At 51.0% G+C, this 23,725-nt stretch overlaps 1 protein-coding gene across 7 annotated transcripts in view; it reads left to right on the top strand.

Annotated features, from left to right (window-relative positions):
• SETD3 (SET domain containing 3, actin histidine methyltransferase) overlaps window positions 1-23,725 on the top strand; it is a 59,917-nt gene that overhangs the window by 4,429 nt on the left and 31,763 nt on the right. For 2 of the 7 annotated variants that reach the window (XM_037130272.2, XM_037130273.2), the window contains exons 2-7: window positions 1,894-2,022; window positions 3,288-3,400; window positions 5,045-5,137; window positions 7,156-7,304; window positions 8,159-8,231; window positions 8,533-8,789. In XM_037130272.2, coding sequence (XP_036986167.2) covers window positions 3,298-3,400; window positions 5,045-5,137; window positions 7,156-7,304; window positions 8,159-8,231; window positions 8,533-8,789 — 675 coding nt within the window. In that variant the 5' untranslated portion in view covers window positions 1,894-2,022; window positions 3,288-3,297. The remainder of the gene's footprint in view (window positions 1-1,893; window positions 2,023-3,287; window positions 3,401-5,044; window positions 5,138-7,155; window positions 7,305-8,158; window positions 8,232-8,532; window positions 8,790-23,725) is intronic. The other 5 variants (XM_037130269.2, XM_037130270.2, XM_037130274.2 and 2 more) reach the window with 3 other exon arrangements.

Consider the following 23,725-nt stretch of genomic DNA (forward strand, 5'->3'; position numbering starts at 1 on the left):
AGGTTTCGAGGTGGTTTCTTGACAGATTACAGCTATTCCTTCACAGTCAGCAGTTTTTTCTTTTCGATTAGGAAGATGTAATAGGACATGATTGTTCATGATACCACATGATTCTTTGCTTTATGAAAACTCTTTTTAAAATAGGATCCTCTTTTTTAAAAAAAGATTTTATTTATTTTTTAGAGAGTGGGGAAGGGAGGGAGAAAAGAGAGGAGAGAAACATCAGTGTGCCTTTCACATGCCCCAGTGGGGTCCCTGACTGGGAATCGTACTTGTGAATGCTTGGATCTTGGGATCATGTCCAACCCACTGAGCTACACCAGTCATGGCAATTTAAGTGTATTTACAGATTAATTCAACAGAAGTTTAAAACTAAAAGTATTACGTATTGAAAAGTCAATCAGAAATGGTTTAGGCATTTCTAAAATTGTGTAAATTAGTAGCAAATGGAAAAATATTGTGGAAGGCAAGAAACATCTGTACTTTTCTTTAAACCTCAATTTTGGGTATGTGTATATCTACAGCTGTCTGTGTGACAGCCCGAATTGTTCTGTATGAAGATTTAAGTTATACTTTCATGCAACCGATAGGTCTGCGTTTATCTTTGTAGTTGAGTAGCTCCCGAGTTGCAATGAATTCCACTTGCCTGCTTTCCTTGACTTCTTGGTACTTTTGAGTTGTGGCACATTGGACCTCTTTGATAGAGACTGGAATGGTGGGTGCTAGTTAACCACTTAAACTGGTCTAAATGAGTATGGCCTTACCTTACTGCTAGTCCCTGCCATGTGCAAAGTGAGGACACATTTCCGACACACACTAGTTTCGGTTAACATGGTACCATGTCATGTGAAGACTGTGTGTACCTCATCAATGCTGGTGGGAGAGAGAAAACATCACACGGTTCCTTTTCAGTCTGGGAGTGCTTTCATTTTCCTACACCACGATCCTATAGTCTGTGCTTTTTACATAGAAGCAGTAATCTAATCCTAATGGCCTGCACAGTATTTAGTGAGATTCCTCTCTTCCTACACAGAGATTAGGCAGGTGCTCACACTCCCCTCGAGTGCATTTTACAGCTAGTTGGGTGCCTGAAGCAGTAGGTGGCCACGGGCCATTCTCTCCTTCCGTCCCTCCAGCTGTGAAGTTGGTACATTGGAAACCAGATGCTGAATTTGAGCTTAGGTTTCCTGGGTAAATTGCCACATAAGTGTCATAAAAATGTTTATTCTAGTTGCATTTCATTGAAAGCAACTGAGGAAAAATACAAATATACACCCTTTCCGTTTAGAATTTTTGAAGAAACCCCTCATGCAGCTGAATTCCATTTCCGTCTCTTCAGTATATGTGAGCGGTACTTTGTAAAAGGGGGTTAAGCATCCGGCACCCTCCCTCACCGCCACCCCGCCATCAGCCAAGGTCTCTGAATGTACTTAATCTTCTATCTCCTGACCCGTTTGTTCCACTACACAGATGATGTGTAAAAGAGTCATTCGATTGGTCAGAAATGGTTGTTGATTACAGGTGCCACTTGCATACGAGTGGTTTAAGTAATAATTGAGTAGCACTTATTTGTACTGTCTTCCAAAGGTCTTCTATCTGTTAAGTAGAGAGGTTGTTGATGGGCTTGCTACATAGATTTTCTTTTAAACAGCCACATTGTGAGGACTCTGTAGGTTTGTAAACCGTCTTGACATTGAAAAGTAGACACGTGGGAGACTCCCAGCACACTTCCTCCTGGTTGGAGGCCCTTCCTCTGAACAGTGGGGATTATGCTTATTTGTAGGGACCGTTAGTCTGCTGGTTCCGTGGTGGCGGTCTACATATTTTCTTTTTTCTTAAATACTGACTGTTTAAATCCATTTTTTTTTTACCGCATGCTTTGTTTCTCTCCAGAAAATTCAATAAGAAGTAAATTATACCTGATTTCAACCTAAACTTTGGGAAAACAACTTCATTTGGCCTTGCACCTCAGGCCGGTGTTTGGGATTTGGCTCCAGTGCATGTGTGTGGGCATGTGTGCAGGTATTTAACTTAGCACAACTTATATTTTTCTCGTGTAAATCTTTGAAATAAACATGAAACTTGTGAATGTCTAATAGTAGTTTTTCCACTGAGAGCATTAAGAGCGTTCAGGATACTTATTCAACTGTTTCTTTTGTTGAAACTTGGAATCTGGCTCCAGATGCAGCTGAAATCACAATAAAAATTATTCATTGGGTGTAACAAACTTTTGAATTCTAAAAGAAAGGGGTGGGTAATTATTTCAAATCCATGGTGTTGGGGCAGTCTGTGTTACCTCATGAAGGCGGTTGAATTTGGGAAACCTTTCTACTGGGTTTTAACACCATCTCACACTTTTTCATAATATGTAGTTTTCCTTCTCCGGTTTACTTTCTTCCTTGCGCCTCTGTCAAGTTACTTTCCTCACGTATTTGAAGAAGTCTCTGCTGCGAGCCTTGCTCGCTTCCCGGCCCCTCCTCCCTAAAGGCAGGGGCTTGGCCTTCCCTTGTTTGGTCGTCTCCTGCACCAGCCAGTGCGGGCCCTGCACAGGGGGCCTTGGAGCCTGCCTGTGTGCTGGACGCCGTGGGTCCCCTGCTTGGGGCTTGGCCAAGCAACAGCTGAGGGTGAGGCCCCTGACAACAGCTGTCGTTACCACTGGCCTCTGCAGGTGTGGCAGGGACACGGGGAGGCTGCAGCAGGACGTGCCTGACCACCTAGAGCCCCATGTGGAAGCCTGAGGCCTGGTCATGAGTGGCTGTCGGAAATGGCCGTGGTCCTGCTTCGTTGCTTTCTGGCAGACCGAGAGCTCACCTGCTTATGGAGCAGGGGCGTCTGTGGGGCGCAGTGGAAGGGCCAGACTAGCTTCTCTGGGGAGACCACAGACGTGTGCGTTTTCATGCCCAGATGATGGGTTGTGGTTCATGTGTGTGTGCATGACTTTGACCTCTGCAGCATCATGAGGTAAACATATTAGCATACATAATAAAGTCGTTGTAATTTGAAAAAAATTCTGGAGTAAAATTTCCTCCTACTAGAGTTTCTGTGGGAAAAAGGAATGCACTTTTCTTCCAGAGACTCCAAAAGAGACTTTTTTTCATTTGAGAACCTCTGAGTACTAGTATTTATTATACTTCATTATTTTTTTTTCTGGAAGGAAACTTCAGGATATGGTCCGCAGAAGATAAATTCTTCTTATTTTAAGGCTTAGCTACCGCGGTGCCACGATTCATTTCTTGACTTTTTTCCTTGGAAATGTAATGTTTTCTCATTGTCTTTTTTTCTCTTAGTAGTCAGAAAATGGGTAAGAAGAGTCGAGTGAAAACACAAAAATCAGGCACTGGTGCTACAGCGAGTGTGTCACCGAAGGAAACCTTGAACCTGACCAGCGAGCTGTTGCAAAGTAAGTGTGTCATTGGCCTTCCTGCCCTTCTGTGGGGCAGGTGCGTTTGTGCCCCTGCAGGGCTGTGCGGGAGCGTTGTCGCCCGGTGAGACGTGACGTTGGCCGCGTGGCCTGGGCAGTTGCAGGACCCCCTGCCCACGGTCTCCCTGCCTGCCGGGGCGGGGGGGGGGCGTGCTGCTGCCCGTGGGTGCCGTGTGACTGCTTGTGGGGGCCCAGGCCCTGGCTGTGCAGCTCCCGTAGCTCGGGCCCCAGGTCGAGGGCTCCTCTGGGCAGCGGGGCACAGAGATGGTTTCGCTGTGTCAGCAGTGTGGGCTCAGACTAGTTACTTGACCCTCTGGGTTTCCGTGGTCACCTCGTTCAGTAAAGACCACCTGGGGAGTGAGGAGGACCACGTGAGCTCGGGCACGCGATGGCGCATGGTGGACGCTCACGCCCACAGCGAGCACAGAGTGGCTCCCAGAATGGGGCCTTTCCTGGGACGGCTCACCTTCACTTTCGGTAATGCAGGAAGGTTTTCCAGTTCTCACACGCCGAAGTCATGAGTTCTTGTTCGAGGGGATTAAGTACCTTGCTTTGGTGAGTTCGTGTAAACTGGTAACTTTTTTTTTTAAGTGATGAATTTAAATTGGTGCTTTGTGTCCTTCGAGTTCAGCTGTGGTGACTCGGTTACCTTACTACACTTGTCTCGTGTACGTGCCCCTCCTGTGTGGATTACGTGACAGGATAAACCGCAGATGAACATTCAGCTTTCTCCCGCCCCAGGGCATGTGGGCCCCCCACAGAGCACTGAAGTACTGACCGCTTCCCACCCATCTTCCCCGCTGGACTGGGGGCAGCTCCAGGGCCTTGGCCAGTACTTGGCGATGGAAGGATGGGTGAGACTGGTCAGCCTTAATACAGCTAGCGACCGCTACTTAGTCACAGGCACTCCTGTCCTTGCAGGACCGAGGGGCCGAGAGGGCTCGCTCTCTAAACTGACGCAGCTGTTTAAAAAGGAAGGCAGGCCAGCTGGGAGCCCGGTGTACAGCCTTTTAAGACACTGGCCCGGCCTCGGCTGTTGGTTCCTTCGGTTCTGGTTCTGCAGCAGAATCTCAGCTCCTTTTTTAGCACTGACTGTGCCTTCTCTTTTAGAGACTCCCCCAGAATGCTTAATATAGTGCCTCACATGCGGATGTGAAGTGTTTGTTGACTAAGAGTCCTTATGTCCAATTTGATGGTTCCCCTAGGGAGCCGTTGTCTCGGGGCTTGACTAGAAAGAGATAGGGGACTTTGGGTATTAGCTTCCCTTACCGTCCAGGTCGGTTTTCAGGGCAGCAGTTTGCATTTTAGCATGGCTGTGTGGATCTTCCTGTTCACAATTAGACTCTGAGGAAACCGTGTTAGCACCGAGAATGAGGCAGATGTAAGCCGGGGCTCACACTTGCGTCCTGGGGCCGCAGTTGGGTAGGTGGCATTTGAATGGTGTCGAAGGGTGGATGGGCTTGACAAGTGTACCTCCTTTATGCTTCCGTGTTTGTCATCCTGGCTGTGGTGTCTTTGTCCTTGAAAAATAAATGAACAGCAACAACCCAGGCCCCCTTTCTGCTCAAGAGCCCAGGTTAAGGTGCAAGAGGCATCTTGAGTCCCGTGGTTTTTATGTTGCAGAATGCAGCAGTCCCGCCCCTGGCCCAGGGAAAGAGTGGGAAGAATACGTGCAGATCCGGTCTCTAGTGGAGAAAATACGGAAGAAACAGAAAGGTACGTTTTCTGGAACGATAACTGTATTTTAAGAAAATTGTATAGAGAATTGGCCTAAGTCAGAAAGGTGTAGAGAGCGGTCGAAGTCTCCGCATTCAAGTTCTCTGTGAGGTCGTCGTCATCGGAGGGGCTGCTAGACTGGGAGGGACGGGGCTCCTCTCTGAGCTGCCGTGACCTGCGTTGCGGGGAGAATGTTTGTTTCTGGGGGCTAACGTGACACAACCGTCATGTACCTTTAGCTCATGAAATACTCGTTCAGGTCTGTTTTTCCAAACTGTGCTTCATTCAGAGTTTGAGTTCCGTCTATAATGCTGTGTGTGGTCAGCACACAAGTATATATTGACTGGTTAACATTCACTAAGATTTATGATGAACTCAATCATATTTTGATTAAATAAGAGATGTAGGTATATGTCCCAAGCTGCGTTTTATGGGTGTGTTCTGGAGACATTGGCCTCACTCTCAGCCAGGCTGGTGACGGGGCCAAGTGTCGGTTGAAAAAGACTGTTCCATATTCCTATGGGTTTAGTTTTGTGAAGCACAGAAAGGGGAGATTGGTATTCAGGGCCACATGGGAGCGGAGGGGGAAGCATAGCAAGCAGCCTGCATTGAAAAGGGTGAGAAAAACCTTCTGGGGCTCCCTGTTTGTTTATTGTCTTAAAAGTGAGTCAGAAGAGGGTTTGTTTCTTTGCTCTCGGAGGCAGTAGCTTTATTGCTGCCTCAAGCACACCTACACAGATGCAGCCTTGGGCTAGATGGTCTCAGACCCCACGTGGCGATGGTCCCTTTTATAGGGCTCATCTACACCAGTGTAGCCTGTGCTAATCCTGGCTCACCGGAGAAGTGGCTGGAAAGTTCTGTACGTCCTGAGTGTCTTCTGAGTAGAAGCTGTTGACTACAGCTGACACCAGACTTAGGAGGGCTCGTTCATTCTCAGGAAGTCTTGGATGATCCCTAACAAAGTCGGTTTTCTTCACTTAGCAGGGATCTATCTGCGTATCTAGTCTGGTGCCATGTGGACCTTCAGTTACAGGCTGGGGACGTGGCCACCAGCGCTCGGACTGGCCTCCACGCTCAGCTCCTTGTGTTGACTTCCTGTTCTTCTCCCTTGTTTCATCAAAAAATAGTGATTTTTCTAGTGCATGGCTTTTCATCTTTCCGGAAAATATTTCAAGCTGAAAATTCTAGAAAGTAATTCAACAATGCCTAAGAATCTACTACCTACATTGAATACATGTCAAACCCTTACCTGTTCAAGTTCTCTTTCTCTTCTTCCCCCCACTGGTCCAATTCCCTTTCTCTCCCTTCCTGGTTTATTTTATTATGTATTTGTGTTGAAGAAGTCACTGTTACACGTGGACCTAGCAGAAGGCCTCCATCCCAACCCTTTCCCTCTCCCCCTGGCAGGGGGTGTGGTGTTTATTGTGAATGTTTTTCTACTTCATGTATAACCCCATGAACATGTATGATAGTATCGGTGTTTTTAAAATTGACATATGTGGTATCATTCCACGTGATATTTAAAAACAGTGTCACGTTTTGTATCGACACTGTAGACCCAGCTTGCCGAGATTGCTCCTCAGGACTCTGTGGCAGAGCCCTCCGGTCTCGTGCTCCTAGATCAGGGCTCCTCTTCCCACATGGCTTCTTGTGCACGTGTGAGCTGCTGGCTTTTGTTCTCGTGGGAAGCTTGTTAAAGTGGATGTGCGTGCGAGAGGCGGCTCTGTCGGGCTGCAGCAGGTAGGGAGGTGTCCACTCTTCCCCAGCAGATGACCTCAGTCAGCGCTCCTGTTACCTGGGGACCCAGGAATGTTTCTCCGTCACCCACAGGGAGTTCGGGATTTCAGTCCGCCTTCCCTGTCACTGTAACTATCTGGTGATTAGCCTGATGTTTTTCAAGATTAGAGTGTTACTACTATTTCTCTTGTTAGTTACTGTTCTTTTTATTTTCTGAGAGTAGCATGAATGATGCATGTCCTAAAAGTAGCTCTTGTTTTATAAAACATGAATTGATACAGGTCTGTCTGTTACTTTTGATGGAAAAAGAGAAGATTACTTTCCTGATTTAATGAGATGGGCCTCTGAAAATGGAGCTTCGGTGGAGGGCTTTGAAATGGTTAATTTCAAAGAAGAGGGCTTCGGTTTGAGAGCAACAAGAGATATCAAGGTGAGTTTGCAGACTGCTGCTCTCGGGGGAGGCGTCTGAATGTGTCTGGATTGTGTCGCGTAGAGGACACAGGTCATGGAACCAGATGCTTGGGCTTGTTCTGAGCCCTGTGGCCTGGGGCAGGGGCAGCCAACCTCTCCTGCCACAGTGGTCCCCTCACTGACCGTGTGTGCCAGGCAGCCCCTCGCAGCTCGTCTTCCTTGGGAGCCGTGACTGGGGGCAAGTCAGTTCACGTTGCTGGGCCTGCGTCAGGAGACCGTAGAACGTGCTTCGTGGGGTTCCGCGACCTACTGTAGTGAAGGATGTGGGCGGGTGGGGGGTGGGCACATTCTGGGGGAGATTAGTAAACTGAAATCTGTCCTGTGGGCTTGTGCTCTTTCTGGTAGCTGTTATGCTCTGGGGACAGGAACGTACAGGAGGGACAGTCACTTCCTCTTCAGACACTCAGTACTGGGAGCAGTTCCCATGGACAGAGGCTTTTGCTGGGGGTAGAAATTTTTATCTGTTTTTAGCACTTAAAAATATAAGTATGGCAAAGAATAAAATAAACATTTTTGTGCTCTTTCCCAAGTTGTTACATTATGTTAAAGTCACAAGGCTCTTTCTTTTGCTGTCTTCTCTGTGAACGGTTAGTTTTCCTAACTTTCCTAATCTGCCTTTGAGGTGGATTTCAAAGGGGCCCCACCCCCACTCACTCAGGGAAGCGTCAGTGCTCACGTTTACCACGCATCCGGGGGTTGGGGATGAGGCGCCACCTGCCGCCCTTGGGTGGAGGGCTTTCCGCCCACAGACACGCTGGGCCGTGGGGCGTCGTGTTCTCATGATTCCACTGTGTTGCTGTCCTTCCCTTCTAGGCAGAAGAACTGTTTTTATGGGTCCCACGGAAATTACTGATGACTGTCGAGTCCGCTAAAAATTCAGTTTTGGGTGAGAATAATTTCTGACTGTTCGTAGCAGAGTGAAAATGATAGAAATATATAGAATTTTATTTTGTGGAGCTGGGGACTATATTTGGTTGTTTTTTTCAACTAGTGACCTTCCCCCCCAAACCCGCATTAGTTGTTTTAGACACTTATTAATCTGATGTAGTAGACGAATGTTGAAAGAAGGATGCGTGTCACTGTAGATGTTAACTACTGCATATTTATTTTCGTAACTTCAGTAGTAGAAACGGATACTTTTTAAAGAAGTCATGGAACTCAGGCTGTTAACTTCTGGGTTACCTCAGGGCCCTTGTACTCCCAAGACCGCATTCTCCAGGCCATGGGGAACATCACACTGGCCTTCCACCTGCTGTGCGAGCGTGCCGACCCCAACTCCTTCTGGCAGCCGTACATTCAGACGCTCCCCAGCGAGTACGACACGCCCCTCTACTTTGAGGAGGAGGAGGTCCGGTCTCTGCAGTCCACACAGGCTGTCCACGACATCTTCAGCCAGTACAAGAACACAGCGCGGCAGTACGCCTACTTCTACAAGGTCATCCAGGTGAGCGGCCTGCTGTCCTCGCCTGTCTGGGGGCTGGGGGCGGGGCTCAGCGGGAGGGGACTGGTCACACGACTTCACTGGGCATCTCAGGGTGCTTCAGCGTTTGACGTTTTAAGGTGTTCGAGTCCGTTGTTTCCGAGTTTCCAGAATCATCACGGAAATGTGGCTGGAGTGTATCTGACTGCAGCAGTGTGCACTGTTAATGTAAACAGCAGTTCTTCCCCAGTTACGAAAGTCACCAAGTTCTCATGGAAACAAATTGCAATGAAATTTAAATGCCCTACAATGTAATACAAAAAAGTGCTCTGCATGTACATTTCAAGAAAATGAAAGTTTATTTGTGGGTTCTTCCTGTGTATTGATACTAAAATATTGACAAATAATTACTGAATTACAATGCCGACTTCTCTGTTTCTTCGGAGTGTACTGTGTTAGTTTCACTAGTTCTGAGTAAAAGTCGTAAGTCTCTGTAAAGTTTTGAACGGGGCCTCGGGGCCCATGGCTGATAGGAGTACAGCTTCCTGTGAGAAAGACTTAGTGGTTGAAGCCACTTCTGCTGGCCGTCGTGGTGGCAACGGGGAGGGTGGGCTCGGGGCTGGCCCGGCTGCGTAGGAATCCCCACTTTACCTCCAGGAGCCGAGTCATCCTGGGCGAGTCTGGGCTTCGTTCTGTTACCTGTACAGTGGGTAACGCCGCACCCCTGGGGTTGCCGGGCAGACCGAGCGGGTCGATTTGTGTGAGGCTCTCTGTACAGCCGGACTTGGAATACAAGTGCTTGACTTGGGTTGCCCTTTTGTGTCTCGCTCCTTGAGGCCATGTGGTTTGGTGCATTTGGTTTTTTTGAGATTGCTTCTCTCCCTGGCCCCACAGTACCTTGTGTTAGTATTTCTTAATCCTTTCTACTAAGAAACTCCCATTCATAAGTGACCCATCTCAAGCCCAGAATGGCTTCTAAGTCTCATGTTTTGTTGTTGCTGGTCTTTGGTTTCATGTTTTTAAATCTTAAACATTAACACAAATGTTTGTTTTAATAGTTTAAAAAATTGTGTTAAATGACATAGTGTCAAGTCAGATTGACAGGGTAGGAAAACAGCTCCTTCTCTCCTGTGACCCCCAGGGTGTCCTGGGAACCTGGGAAGCGGGACAGGCACAGCTTCCCATGGACAGTGTGGCTACTCCGATGGTGTGGGCAGTCTGGATGTGGGGCTTTCTCAGGAGGAGAACATGTGACTGTCACTTAACGTCAGTGCAGATAGGCAGCAGAGAAGGGTGTCGTTGCCGAATGAAAATAGGGCATGGTGAGCTCTGTAGAAGAGGTCATGACCAGGGCTTTGGTTTCAGAACGAGCGGCTCTGTGCGACAGCCGGCAGGCGTGGCCGTGGGGTGGAGGACTTCTGCATCACGCTTCATGACAAGGAAAAACAGGCCGAAGCAAAGGGCTTTAAAATGTCGTATTTCGAGTCGAGCTGTCTGTCTAGCTTTAGAATGTTCACATTGCGTCTCGGAGTCATCAGTGGCAGCCCTGAGTGGACAGGAACGTGAGTGCGGTAGTGCCATTACTTTCTCTCGGCCCCACGTTCTCGGATCAGTGCCAAACCACGCTTCTCTCCTGTCTTCCCGGGCGCGAGTGGGGCTTCGCTCCTTTTTAGCAGATTACTTCATCGGCACATTATCGCTCAGGGAGAGAGTGGGTGCTGTCACATTAGTTCACGGTCACCGTTTTCATACTTTTACTACAGTGACCGTCCTCAGTGGGACGTTTTTTGGGGGGGGGCATTAACCTTTTTCACGGTTGGGGAACCTTCTTCCCAGAGGAGTGCGTGCGTTCTGCATCACAAACACTTGTATACCGTTTGGGGTTCCAAATTCTGCAGCTCGAGTTGTGCAGTTTAGTTACAGCTCCTGTTTAAAGTGACCTTCCACGGGCCTGCGCCCAGCCCGGGGTCTGATCCAAAGCCTGCTGGGTTTCTTCTGAGCTGGTGCTGGCTCAGGGGTCTGCCACCACAGCTCTGGGAGCGCCAGACATGTGACAGCGAGTACGTGTCTCCGTTCCACGTGTCTGGTGGTGATCCCAAGCCCCCAGGAGAACGGCCCTGAAAAGCTCATGCAGCTGCCTCAGGGTTTCATCCCGAAAGGGGGCTGGCACCGGCACGGGCGTCCGCCCGCTAGTTAGCGGCGGTCCTTCAGGTGCGCTTCTCTGCGTTGCCCTTTCATCTCAGGGTTTCTCTCTCTCGCCTGAAAACTAGAAAACAAACTTCCTGTGTTCTTTTCCTTCGACCATATGTCCTTGGTCAAGGGCCTTCCAGTGGCCGCCACTTGCTGGTTCACATTACTTTGTGTCTTTAACTTGCTTTACCAGTTCTTTTAAACAGTCTTTCTGGGTGGGTCTTCCAGTCTTGTTCTTCAAAATCTTTGTAATGAATTTGTATAATTTTTCCATGGGGGGGGAAACAGTCTGTTTGGGTCTCTGCTGGTCTTCCTGGTGGCAGCAGGGGCCTGAGCTTTATGGATTTTTATGTTTTGTACATTGTGTTTACATTGTATTTCTCTTGAGATGTTCAGTGTACACTGTCCTTTGGCGGTTCAACAGATGAGAGTGGGTAACTGGAAGCCTCAAGCAGGTCCTGGAATAACCATTCTATTCGGCGTGGGTAACACTGATGAGGTGCTGTGGGAATTTCACCCTTGTTTATATCAGCTGGCCTGCGGTAGGATGGGTGTCCGCACTGTCATTTTGGTTAGAGTCCCAGCCCCCACCCACCGCGGGAAGTGAGGACTGCCTGGCCCTGTGTTAGGATGAAGTGCCCCTGGTGGGACCTCGTACTGCAGCTGAGCAGTCGGGGTTGAGGATGGTGGATGCCCGGACTCCAGAAGCTGAATTTAGAAACGTGGTTCAGCCGGAGGCTGGGAAAGGCGCTTGTGCATTGACGGCCCCACATGGTGAACTTTCTGTCCGTTCGTGACAGGAAAGCCAGGGCAGGAGAGAGGGTTCGTGGCAGAAGTTAGTTTAATGACACAACTGTTTCAGTTTTTTGTTTGTTTCTTCAAGAGATGTTATTTAATTTCAGAGAGAAGGGAAGGGAGGGAGAAAGAGAAGGACAGAAACACTGATGCCACAGAGGTACGTCAATCAGTTGCCTCTTGTACATGCCCGGCCTGGGGACTGAACCTGCAACCAGGCACGTGCTCTGACCGAGAATCAGACCGGTGTCCTTTTGCTTTGTTGGATGACGCTCAGCCTACTGAGCCACACTGGTCAGGGCTGTTTCAGAGTTTTAAACCTATAAAAATACTTGTAGCAGATTAGGACATTCCAGAGTTCAGCTCCAAGTTGGGCGTTTGTGAAGGAAATCAGTGGAAAAGTAGGATTTGGCTTCAACCCAACTGTGAAGTAATGTGATTATGTAAAAGTGAAGCAAGTTATATTAGCTTTGACTTAACATATATGAATGATAGTCCAAATATTTTTTATTCACGTCAGCGGAAAAAAAACGAGTAGATCCCGGGAGTGAACTGTTCGATTCATTGGTAATCCCATCTAATGGACCAGGTCCTGCTGTGCGGGGTGGGTGCCCGCCAGTGCTGAGGGTGAGCGCTCTCTTAGGGGCACATTTTCCTGTGGTGTTGAGCTTGAACATGGTGCTCTTGTAAGTAAGTGCACGCGTGTAGGGTTTAACACGACAGAGGCATGCGAATGAAATTACTATTTTCTCATCAATCTCATAATTGAAGTGCGTTGACCCGCTTTACTTGGGTTTCCCTTTTGGTGTTGATCAGACAGTCGGAGAGGTGCAGGGGAAGGTGTGCGGGTGGAGAACCGTGCGTGTGCATCGACTGCCGGGAGTTGCGCGACAAAGTATGCATCCGTTGCAGCCTGTCCACGCGTCCTGCCGGCGCTTCGGGACGAGTGGGCAGCTGAGTCGGCAGTTCTCCTTGAACAGGCAGCAGCTTCTCCTACCCTGCTGGGGCTGTCTCCGTAGAAGACTGGAGCGGCTAGCCATGCGCAGGTCCTGCTCAGCACAGGGCCACCGAGGGGCAGAGGAAGCTTTCACTTTGGTTCCTGGCTTCTGTAGTGGTCGTGGCTGAATACAGGCAGTCGCTTCTTCCACTGTTTGTGTGTCTTCCCGTGGCAGAGCCACAGGGAGCGGCAGCAGATGTGAATCCCCAGAGATAGATTCAGCCTGTGTTCACCCAATGCTTGCACCTGCCTGCTGAGTCTGTCCACACACAGGGCCTCAGGAGAGACCATCAGTCGGAATGAAGACCCCCAGGCATCAGCTCCCTCTAAAGATCCCACTCCCTGGGACTGCAGCGCTCTACGGCAGCATCTGAAGCTGGGTGTGGACGTGCGTGTAAATTGTGGACTCGAGCGATGCTGGAAGGGACCACAGGTGGGGCATTTGTGTGACTTCCTCCCCTGGGGTCAGTGTCTGCGGGGCTGTCCCCCACACTGCTCCTCCCAGGTGGCAGGGGCGCTCTGCGATCAGTGTTCATGCTGCGTTGGCTCTTCCCTCTCCCTGGAAACCCACGGGAGCCCCCTTTCCAGACAAACCACCTCCTCCTGACCTTGGACTTACTGTCTTCTTTTTTAACCTACTGTAGTCTCTTGATTGTTTATTAGTATAACTAGTATTTGTTGATTAGTACAGCTAGTATTTGTTGTCTCTCAAGTGTGAGATGCCCCACTGGGAGACGGGGGCTAGTATCTCTAGGGATAGAAGATGTTTCTGCTTTTTATTTTGAAATAATTGTTCAGACTTCCAAGACAGTTGTAAACAGTACAAAGTTGAAAGCATAGCTGTGGGTATGGGAATCACACCGGTGACCTTTAGCTCTGTGGGATGACGCTCAACCAATGGAGCCACCCTGGTCAGGGCTGTTCCAGAGTTTTAACCTTCCAAAGTGCTGCTGGCAGATGAGGGCAGCCCAGAGCTCTCCTGACCTCACTCCCACTGGCATTTTCCCCTGGGGGCAGTTATGTTCCATTTGCCCCATTTTTGTTCTCCGCCAGCGTCATGGCAGTGTCGCATCTTCTCCTGACTGAGGGGTGAGGGGTGAGGGGTGCGGAGAGCTGCAGAAGAGCAGAGGGAAGGCGCTGTGAAGGGCAGCGGTGGGGTGGGGGAGCGTGAGTTAGCAGCACTGCATTGAGATGTGTCCCTTGGGTCATGGTAACAGGAACTGGGTAGCGATTCTAGGATGGAGAAGGGGCAGAATGATTTCCGTTTCCAAGGTCTTTACCTGAGTCGCCAGGGGCCTGTTTCCGTGGTGCGGTGGCGTTCTGCACTGTGTCCTCGCAGGGCTGATGGGGGCAGGGGGTCAAGGTGGGTTGGAGCGGCTTCTGAACACAGCCAGGGGACCCACAGCTGCAGCTGATGCCCATGCCACCTGACCACCTGGTCAGAGCGACCCTCCCTGGTGCAGCTTTAATTTTTACAGTCACCCGGTAAGGGAGGTTACTCCTCCCTTTGCAAATAGGAATCTGACTGTGGGGCAGGATGCCTGAGGCTCAGGGCGCCCAGGCCTGGGCTGGCTTCACAGCAGGTCAGCTGGACCCCAGCCTGTCCTGGCCACCGGCTGGCCCAGCCTCTGCCTGTCTTTAAGGCCGTTTCAGCCTCAGATTTGGGACACAGAGCAGTCTGGTGTTAGGGACAGAGCTGTCCTGCTGAAACCAGTCCGACTGGTCCTCTCCAGACAGCCGGCCCCTGCCATGGCTTGCTGACTTGGAGGCCACGCTCCTGGGGCCGCCCTGGGCCCGCCCTGGGCTTGCTGCCGGAGGCTCCTTCCAGGCGCTCACGAAGGAAAGGCCTCACTCCTAGAGGGAGCCCGGAGGCCCGTGGTTTCCCCGAAAGCTGGGGTAAAGCCCTTCGTTCTCTTTTTTATCATTATCCTCATCAATTTGACTTTTAATGATGTGGAAAATGCAGAAACACCAGAACCTTGGGAGACTCCGCCCAGGCTCGCACATTCTCTGGAGAGTTTCCTTTGTCTCCGTCAGAGCCTCCGGCCGTCCTGCTGAAACGCCCTGCCCTTTGTCCTTTGTTCCTGGTAGCTGACCTTGACCATTAAGAATTTGTGTGAAGTGTATTAAGATGACGTTCTTACTGTGCCCTTATTTAGGGGTCCAGCCACAGCAGGGTCCAGGGTTTTCTGAGAGGTGGGTAAGGCGTCGGCGCTGGGTAACCGACGACAACACGCCTCAAAGGACAGTGAAGCTCTGTTCCGTTTATTGCAAGTACAAGCAGGTTTTTATATTTTCATTTTAGGTAGTGATTAACATTTGCAGTATAACATGATCATTTAAGCAGAAAAAATCAATACAAAGGTAATCAGTAAAAGTACGAAAGTTCCCATAGATTCAGTTATAATAAACAAAGATTATTTTGACCAGGAGAGCCATAAATCAGACAATTAGAAGTAGCTGTATGTACAGAATTTGAATGTCTTATTGTATATTAAGTTTCTCAGAACTTGTCATGGGGCAAAAGGATATGCTAGATTGAGTAGAGGTAATAATAAATTTATTATAAGGCCTTTGTGATGTCTAACTTAGCTATCTGTCCTTTTCTGTCTAAAATGTTTCTCTGTGTTTAGTTTGTAATAGCTGACCGGCTTTTCTTATTTCTTTGCCTGTCTAATTGATATATATTCCTATTCAAGGTAAAGGAGGGGCTGTTACTCCAACAACTTTTAGACATACAGGGACTTTGTTCTCTGGTCAAGAAATTATTTTGAACAACTTCATTGGAATTGTGCGAATCAATGAACCTGAAATACAGGTGTCTAACAATCCCACCACCTTCTGATCACCCAAACAAACATGTAAGGAGAGATAGACCGGAAATCCAGCCACAGGTGCCTCTGCCCTGCAGGTGCATCTCAACCGTCCCGACCATACCCCTGGGCTGTGGGTTGGGGTCTATATAGTTTCTACTCATCTTCTTGGAAGACCCTTTGTATCTGTGGGTGAGGAACAGTCGTGGGAAAGTCTTTCTGATCTGTTCTTCCCTCAACTGTTGGCAGCACAACCTGTGTTTGCAACAACAACCTGGTTCTTTATGAACTGGCCTTAACTGTTGATTTAAGAGATCTAACTTGTTTTTCTTATTTCTGGTACACCATGGCGGTCCTGATCGCTTTAAGTTGCTCAAACCAGGGTAATTTGTACAACTTGACATGTTTTCCCTTATGGTTAACAATTATATCGCCCTGGCTGTCGTACACCCTGTATAAGGGAGAGGGGAGTCTGTGGGGATTTTTCCATCCTTTCAGGCAGTTTTGTGGGGAATTTTCCCCTGAACTGACCCTTCCTCTTGGGTGATTTTCGCAGGAATAAGTAAGTGCAGTATAATGCCTATATTCAGTAGCAAGAGTAAAATAATTACAACAGCCAACTGTTAACCCATTTTGGATCCACGTTCTCCACTGCGGAAACGAATTCCTTGAACTCGAGTCCTCCATGCCCGGACCTCGTCAGACAACACGGTTGGAAGAGGACGTGGCATTCATCTTAAACACATATCTAATTTTCATCCTGTTCAAGACGTGGACCATATCTTGTGCTGCTGTGGAAATTCATTTTAGCAAGAAGTCTCTGCTGGGCGGCTTATCCCCAAAAGCGCCCATGTAATATAACAGCTGCTGTTTAGAGCAGTTCTTCCAGCGCTGCCCTGCTGTCCCTTCTGCACCCACCTGGCCAGCTTTGACTTTCCCGTTGGCATTTCCTGGGATCCAGCCAGTGCACCAGCGAAGAAAGGACAGTCCCTCAGCGTGAGCCAGTCACCCGGCTGGGGAATGAAGAAGTGGTGCCCGGCCTGCCCTGGCCTCTGCAGGGTTGGGGACCTAGGACAGTCCTCTGGGCTCTGCCAGACCACAGCCCCGCTCAAGGCAGCGCCTTCCCTCGGGGGGATGGTAGTTAGAGAGGCTCTTCCGAGGGCGGCAGACGCGCCTCCAGTGAGCCTTCCTCTCATCATCTTTCTTCTCTTCGGAGGAGAAGAGCGTGTGCCATCTTCTGTCTGTCGCGAGTCCCCTGTTCCTACTGAAGCGTCCCTTCAGCCACACCTCCGTGGGGGCCCCTGCTGGAGCCATCGCTCAGAGTTAGTCGGAAGCTCACCTTCTGGGGACGTATTTTTAGTTGAGTAAAAAGTCACGTTTAAGGGCATAGATTTTAAAAACAGCAATTTGAGAAGGAGGAAGGAAGAGTACATTCAGCTGAGAAGCCTGAGGAGGACCCTCTGGTTTTGTTTTTAAATGCGACACTGGAGAAGGTAATTATGTTAACATAACTATTGCCTGCATTTTGTTCAGGGCCGTAACGTAGTGAACTGAGCGCACGGCCGCCTCAGCAGTCCAGCTCACCATCGCCGTGCGCGGCCGGTCCGCCACACCCACTCAGTTAGGAGACGAGAAGGCTGTGCTCGTGAGGGCGGCCTGGCCTGCCCAGGCTACCGAAAGGCCCTGGAGCCCCTGTCCAGAAGTGTCCAGTAGTGTCCAGTGTTGAGACGTGCCGTTGGTGAGTCTTCCGTGGGCCACTGCTCTGAGTCTGAGACGTGCCCTGGCAGCCCCACCCTTGAACCTTGCTCTTTCTTCCAAAGCACATACGTGTCTTCATTTGTTGGTCTGTCTTTGCAGCTGGACTGTATGCTCACCGAGAGCAGGGGCCTTGCTTCCGTTTCAGCTAGAATGTGCCTAACACATAGAACATGCTCAGTCAGTATTTGTTGACTGGATAAAGCAATCAGCCAGCGACAAGTAACATTTACTAAAACTCTGATTGGACACTGCATGGTTTTATTTCCTTCTGTTAAAGCCCGGTGAGGGGCAGGGTCACTGTTACTCTCCTGTGAAGGACAGACCCGTGATGGTCTCACTGCCGTGGCGGTAGCTGGTCTGCGTCCCCCAGTTCAGGTGGGACTCCGAGCCTGTGCCCTCCACCAGCGTGCTGCATGCCTTGCTGCCACGTCCTGGGCACAGAGCCCCTGCCGGCTTGCCACCCGAGTGCCCCTGCTCAGGTCATCTGTTTAATGCTCTTCTGGTAGCTGCCAGGGCTGGGAGCAGACATCTGTGGCCTGTGGCCCTTAGCTTCCTCCTTTTATTTCTTTATGGAGATGTGTGCCTGTGTTTTGTGGTCAGACAGCTTTTTAATTTTCCACGCTTTGTGAAAGATCAGCAGTGATTCCACGGTCACGTGTGCACGTTCTTTCAATAATCAAGGTATGGTTTTTTTGGTGGGGCAGGAGGGGGTTCTGGAAAGGACTCGTTTAAAATGGCCAGGCTCTCTTCCTGTCACTTCTCTTGTTTTGGAACTCATTTTCCTTCCAGCCCCTCTCCTCTCTTGTCCTTTTTCAGTCTTGCCCTAGGTGCGGTGAAAGTCGTAGGTTGGTATGCTGGTTTCTGGGTGCACCCAGGATAGTCTCCGAGGCCGGGCTGCTGCTGGGACAGCCCCTTCTCCCCTGCGTCAGCCGCCTCCTAATGTGCCCCCCCCACTGCAGTCTGCTCCCCAGGTTGGCCCAGCTTCATCTGGCCTCAGGGCTTTGCCCTCTACTGCCGTTTTGCTGGGACTTCCCCCAGTTCTCTGCCTGCCTGCCTCCTCCCTGTCTTCTGGTTTCAGCTCAGGCATCGCTTACCGAGGGAGGCTTTTCTTCACCGTGAGTAGATCCCCTAGTCAAGTCCATGTTAGCGAGTTGCAGAGACGGAACTAAGAGGGTGTGTGCCCGTGTCAATGGGAGGAGGTGTATTTTAGGAGTTGGCTCAGGTGATTGCGGAGGCAGGCAAGTTCAAAATCTTCGGTTTGGACCAGACCCTCTGCCTTCAGGAAGGAGTTCAGCTGGCAGCCGTTCACATCACTGGTTTGTGTTCTCGTGGGCTACTGTGTTTTTCTCTGTTAGTAAGATTTCCTCTGCGCCCTGAGGAAGGCCGGGAACGCGCAGTGTGCTTCCCTGACACTGTCGGCCCTGTCTTCGGCCCTTCCCCGCCCAACGCTCACTGCCGGGGTCCTCCGCTGAAGCACACGGTGCCGTCGCCTTCCCCTTCCACCTGATCTGCTTTTAGGCGATGCGCCCCGCTCTGCTCCTGTGTCCCACCACCAGTCCCCTCTAGCCGGGCCTCCTGACTGTGCTCCTGTGGCACCCAGTGAGGGCCCTCCGCTGCCTGTGCTCGTTAGACATCGGGTTTGTTCCTCCTGACCCCCTGCCTGCTGTGCTCCTGGGTCACTGAGTGTCTCCACCGCGCAGACGGCTGCAGCAGAACGCCCCGCGATCACAACTGTTTGCCCGAGTTACTGTTTAGATTCGCCTGTGTTCGTTAGTCCTCGGGTTTTGTCACACGTGACGATGAGTCAGGTAATGTCCCTTCACAGTCAACTTCATTCTTTAAGCCCTAAAGAAAAGGTGAGTTCTAAAAACTAGGAGTGTTATGCAGTGTGGATACTGTGCTTGTTTTTATTTACATTCCGTCTCATCAGGGAGAACACTGGTAGCAGTGGTCTTGTGCTTCTGCTAATAGTGCAGTTTGACTGAGTACTTGTTCCTCTGCCCGATCAGGGGCAGGTCCTGTAGGGAGGTAGAAAAGTCATGTGAGGTCCTTGCCTCCTGGAAGCTGATAGTCAAGCGGAGAGGGAAGCAGTGAGCAGGCCGTGGCAGACCAAGCAGCGCTGATGGGGGCAGCGTCCGCTCTCTGAGCCTTGGCAGACTGAAAGGCAGACTTGTCTGGCTGAGGGGTTCTGTGCAGGAAGGTCTGCAGACGGGCAAGTGGGGCAGGGCGGGTGGGGGAGACAGGTCTGCAGGGACCAGCTCCCCAAGTCTGACACGGGCATCTTTCTCGGGTGCCTGTGGTGTGTGGCTCAGGCCAGGGCGGGGTTGAAGCAGCTGCTGATGTGCTGCCTGCCCGAGGGGCTCACCTCTGGGCCTGGGTTTCCACGCCATCTCACTCTCAGACTGGAGAGCGCAGCAGAGACACCAATAGGTACAAATGTATTTTTAAAGTGTAAGCACGCAGTTCATATGAGCCAGGAGGTGGGTCTGTACACCTTCCTCGGTGTCATCAGGGGAGAGAATTCCCGGACTGTGTGTACAGGTGAGAGGTCGGAACAGAAAGGCCTGTACCCGGGAGCAGGACGGGGGTGGGAGGGAGGGTGTGGAGGGAAGGAAGCGGGCAGGCCTGAGGGCTTTCAGCCCTGGAATTGCTGCGCTGCGTGGCCAGGAGCCAGGGGGCCTGGGGTCGGTTGGCTGCTTGTTTGAAGATAACCTGGCACCGGGGAGGCCAGAGACCAGATAGCTTGGGGAATTTGAGGAGTATTTTAAGATAGAATCAACAGATCTGGTGATAAACTGGAAGTGACGACTTTGTGAGGTACCTAAGGATGATCTCGGTGTTTCTGGAATGTCACTTTGATCTCTTTCCCCTTGTTCCTAAGCTGACTTTACCAGCCTTTCTCTCTTTCAGCCTTTTTGGTTTAGAAAGGAAATTTCTGGTCCTAAATTTCTAGCTTATTCTAACCCAGGACATACCAAAATGAATTTTATATCCGAGTTTTCAGTCCAGACGGGTTTATTTTGTACCTTGGGGTATATATTTCAAGCAGGAATCTTTCATATGCAGAAGTCAAGCTCAGAGCAGATGTTTCTTGTGACATTACAAGCTGCGAATTGTTGATGGCGGTGCCCAGCCAGCCTTGACCTCAGTGACCCTCACTAGCCGTCAGAATGGTGCCTGTGAGGTGAGCAGCTCTCCATTTGAGTGATCCGCCGATTGCAGGACTGACCCCGGTGAGTTTTGACATCTCTGTGTCAGTCTCATGGTTTCCCTTAAATGCTACGATGTCATTTAAAATTAATCAGCCAGTTTTTATTTGGCAGCATTTACATCAGAAATGTTACCGTTGGCTTTGAAGTCCTCACTTTTGGGTGATCTTTTTCATTGGTCCGAAGTGAGTTAGAGGCCAGGGTTTTAGAACCAGAAGGATGTTGGCTTCCTGTTAATGGGCAAGCAGACTGACCTGAGGGACGACCTAGATACAGCGACTGTGACAGGAAGCGTGTCCGTGAACGTTAGTGCAGGTGTGAAATGGAGCCATCTGGGGTTAGCGGGGTGTTGGACCAGGCTAACTGAGCGCTCAGGAGTGGCATCCCAAAGCCGAGAAAGGCCCCTGGGGAGGGTCCGTCTCCGTCCCACACACGCGCTAACACACTGTGCAGTCCCACGGAGTCTCCCTGCATCCGGGCCTTCCCCTCTGGCTGGCACCTCGTGCGATCAAGCACCTCTGCTAGGTGAGGACCGGGTCAGACCTGGGCAGCAGCTTTCGGTCTAGCGGGGAAGCAGAGCCAGGGCAGGGACACAGGAGCAACTGGGGGGCTCCCCCAGAGGCGGGGGAGACAGCAGAGACTGTGGGCAGGCAGGAGGGGCTTCTGGAGGTGGGGGTGGCCGCTGACGCCGAAGAAAGCCCAAAAGGTTGCCAGGTGGAGGGCGGAGGGCACAGCACAGCCTACCCTTTGCGGCTAGTGCGTGGCATGCCGTGGCAAGAGGCAGTGAGGGGGGAGAGAGACAGAGGCCGAAGGGAGGGAGCAGGCCTGGCGTGCGGCAGCATGTCACTCGGTGCCCAGATCTGCGTCCCTGCGAGACTCCGCTGGATCCTCACGGCAGCGCCGCTCGGTCTGGTGGTTCCTCCTGTGGACGGGAAAAAGTCAAGGCCTGTTTGGTTGGCCTGCTTGCTCCGAGACTTAAATTCACACCTCATTATTGGTACATCAGCACTTCAATTCATGTGTGAATCTGAAGTGTCTTCTCCATCCACAGGGATCCACACTGTCACGCAACTTCATCTGGTAGCCATGGCGTCTGGTCAGGCATGCTGTAGACATTTATGGAGAGCCAGCTCCCGGTTGGTCTGATTTGTATCCCAGCACAAGCCACTGAAATGGTGTGAGCAGTGGACGGTGTGCTCAGGGCTCCTGCCGAAACGCGCGAACAGAGGGAGGTTGGCCTGTGCTGTCCTGGCGCCCAGCCCGGGTAGTGATGGCCCCGGGCAAGGACTCGATATAATGGTGACTAGAAAAGAGGGTGACTAGAAAAGAGACATGATTTCTGTGTGGGGCCAGGCACAGGTCGTGACAAGCCCGCAGTGTCGGCCCCGCACGACACAGGCCTGGGTTTCCTTTGCGGGGTGGGGGGAGGCACTGCTCCCCCGTAGGGGCTGCTCCGGGAGTGCCGCAGGAAGGTGGCCGAGCCCTGCATCCAGCCTGAAGAGAAGGCAGGCCAGCTCATCAGCTTGTTCTCCTGTCTGATTTAAAGGCAGGAACACACCCTGTGTGTAGTCTCAGCGAGACTCCCGTCCCGGTGCTGTCTGAACGTGGCCCCAGTGAGTGGCGTGCCGGGCTGCAGGGCGGCCTCCTTCCCGGCCGGTCCTGCAAGGCGCTCTAGTCAGGGCGGAGACAGAGGCCTGGGGGGCCGCCAGCCAGACTGTGGCCGTGAGGGACTGCAGAGGAGTTTCTGATGGAGACGGGACCCGCCTTGACCAAGAAGCGCTCTGGCTTGGGAAGGGTGCGGTCGAACGGGCATCGTCTGGGCGTCATCACCCTGGGGTCCTCGTCTCCCTGAGTAGCTCAGTGTTTGACTGGGACAAGTCACTGCCACTCTCTGAGCCTCATTTCCACACTTATGCAAATAAGTGGTAGGGGGGATCCTGCCCCGTGTCCCCTGCAAGGGTGTGAGGCCAGGTGAGAGGTGGGAGGAAAGGCGTTTTTAGATACAGAGCATTTTATAAGCACGTGATTCAGAAAGAAGCCACCTGTCAGTGCCCTCCGGGGTCCTGAACCCGTGATGCTTGCGCCAGATGCGAACCCATCGGGCTGTCCCCGGAGGCTTCCTCCCTGCTCAGGGAACTTGCGAGAGCCCATCGCAGCCAAGGCACCCGGGGAGGAGGGTGCACGCTCAGCCGCGCCCCTCCGCAGTCCCCAGTTCACAAGCTGGTTGGGGACATCAGACAAATGGGGAAAAGGTAAATGACAATAAAACAGACGAATAACAGTTTATGGCAATAGAAGGATTTCAATGGCTCGTGTAGGATCCAAATTCTAGGTAGAAACCGCTGAGAGAAATGCAGAGGCAGGAACGAGTCAAGTGATTTAAGAGTTTGCCACGTAAAAAAATACAGCTGTACTTTATAGGCAATAAAGGTCATAACTGCTTCCAAACATTAAACTTTATAAACTGTTTTTATGAGATTTGTCTAGTCTCTCCAGACATTCTATATGGCAAATAACAGAGAAAGGTGAAAATAATATGGATCTGAGGATGAACTGTATCAGAGTAACGGCATTTTGACTGTCACTTCTTTGAAATGGCCAGTGTCAGTAGAATAAATGCTCCATAGGGCACGAGGTAGAGCCCTTGAGTAAGGCCCTGGGTGAAGCTGAAGAGCTTGGGCTGTTGGCTCCTGTTGACGTTCTTCCTTTAAATTGAGATTTCACAGCACGTGCCAAGTGCGCGTGTGTTAACCACAGGTTAGCCTTGACCCTGAGGAGCCACAGCTGAGATCCGGCTGTGGAACGTTTCCGGCGCCCGGTCTCCTTTCCCCATTAGCACCAGCGCCTCTTTGCAGGACGTGGCCTGTTTGGTCTCTGTCAACGATGGGTTACTTTTGCCCACTGAGGAGCGTCCTGTGGACGAAACCTGAGACTGGGAGAGTGTGGGCCCGCCCACCTCTGCCGCCTGCTGTCCGGTGCGCCATCTGTGCAAGCTGCCGGGTTGCGGGTGTGGCAGCACCGAATTCTCCTCCTCACTCTGTAGTTTCCATTGTGCACAGTCTGCACTCTGCTTACCCTCCTCCGGCTGACGGGGTTTGGGGTTCTCCACTTTCGACCATTGTAAACGACGCCTCTCTCCATCATCCTGCGTGTGTCTTGTGGGCGGGCGTGTTCCTTTCCTCTGGGCGCTCTTGGGAA

The sequence above is a fragment of the Artibeus jamaicensis genome, unplaced genomic scaffold, assembly GCF_021234435.1.
Source record: "Artibeus jamaicensis isolate MK-2021 breed Jamaican fruit bat unplaced genomic scaffold, CSHL_Jam_final contig_444, whole genome shotgun sequence".
NCBI classification, from domain to species: domain Eukaryota; kingdom Metazoa; phylum Chordata; class Mammalia; order Chiroptera; family Phyllostomidae; genus Artibeus; species Artibeus jamaicensis.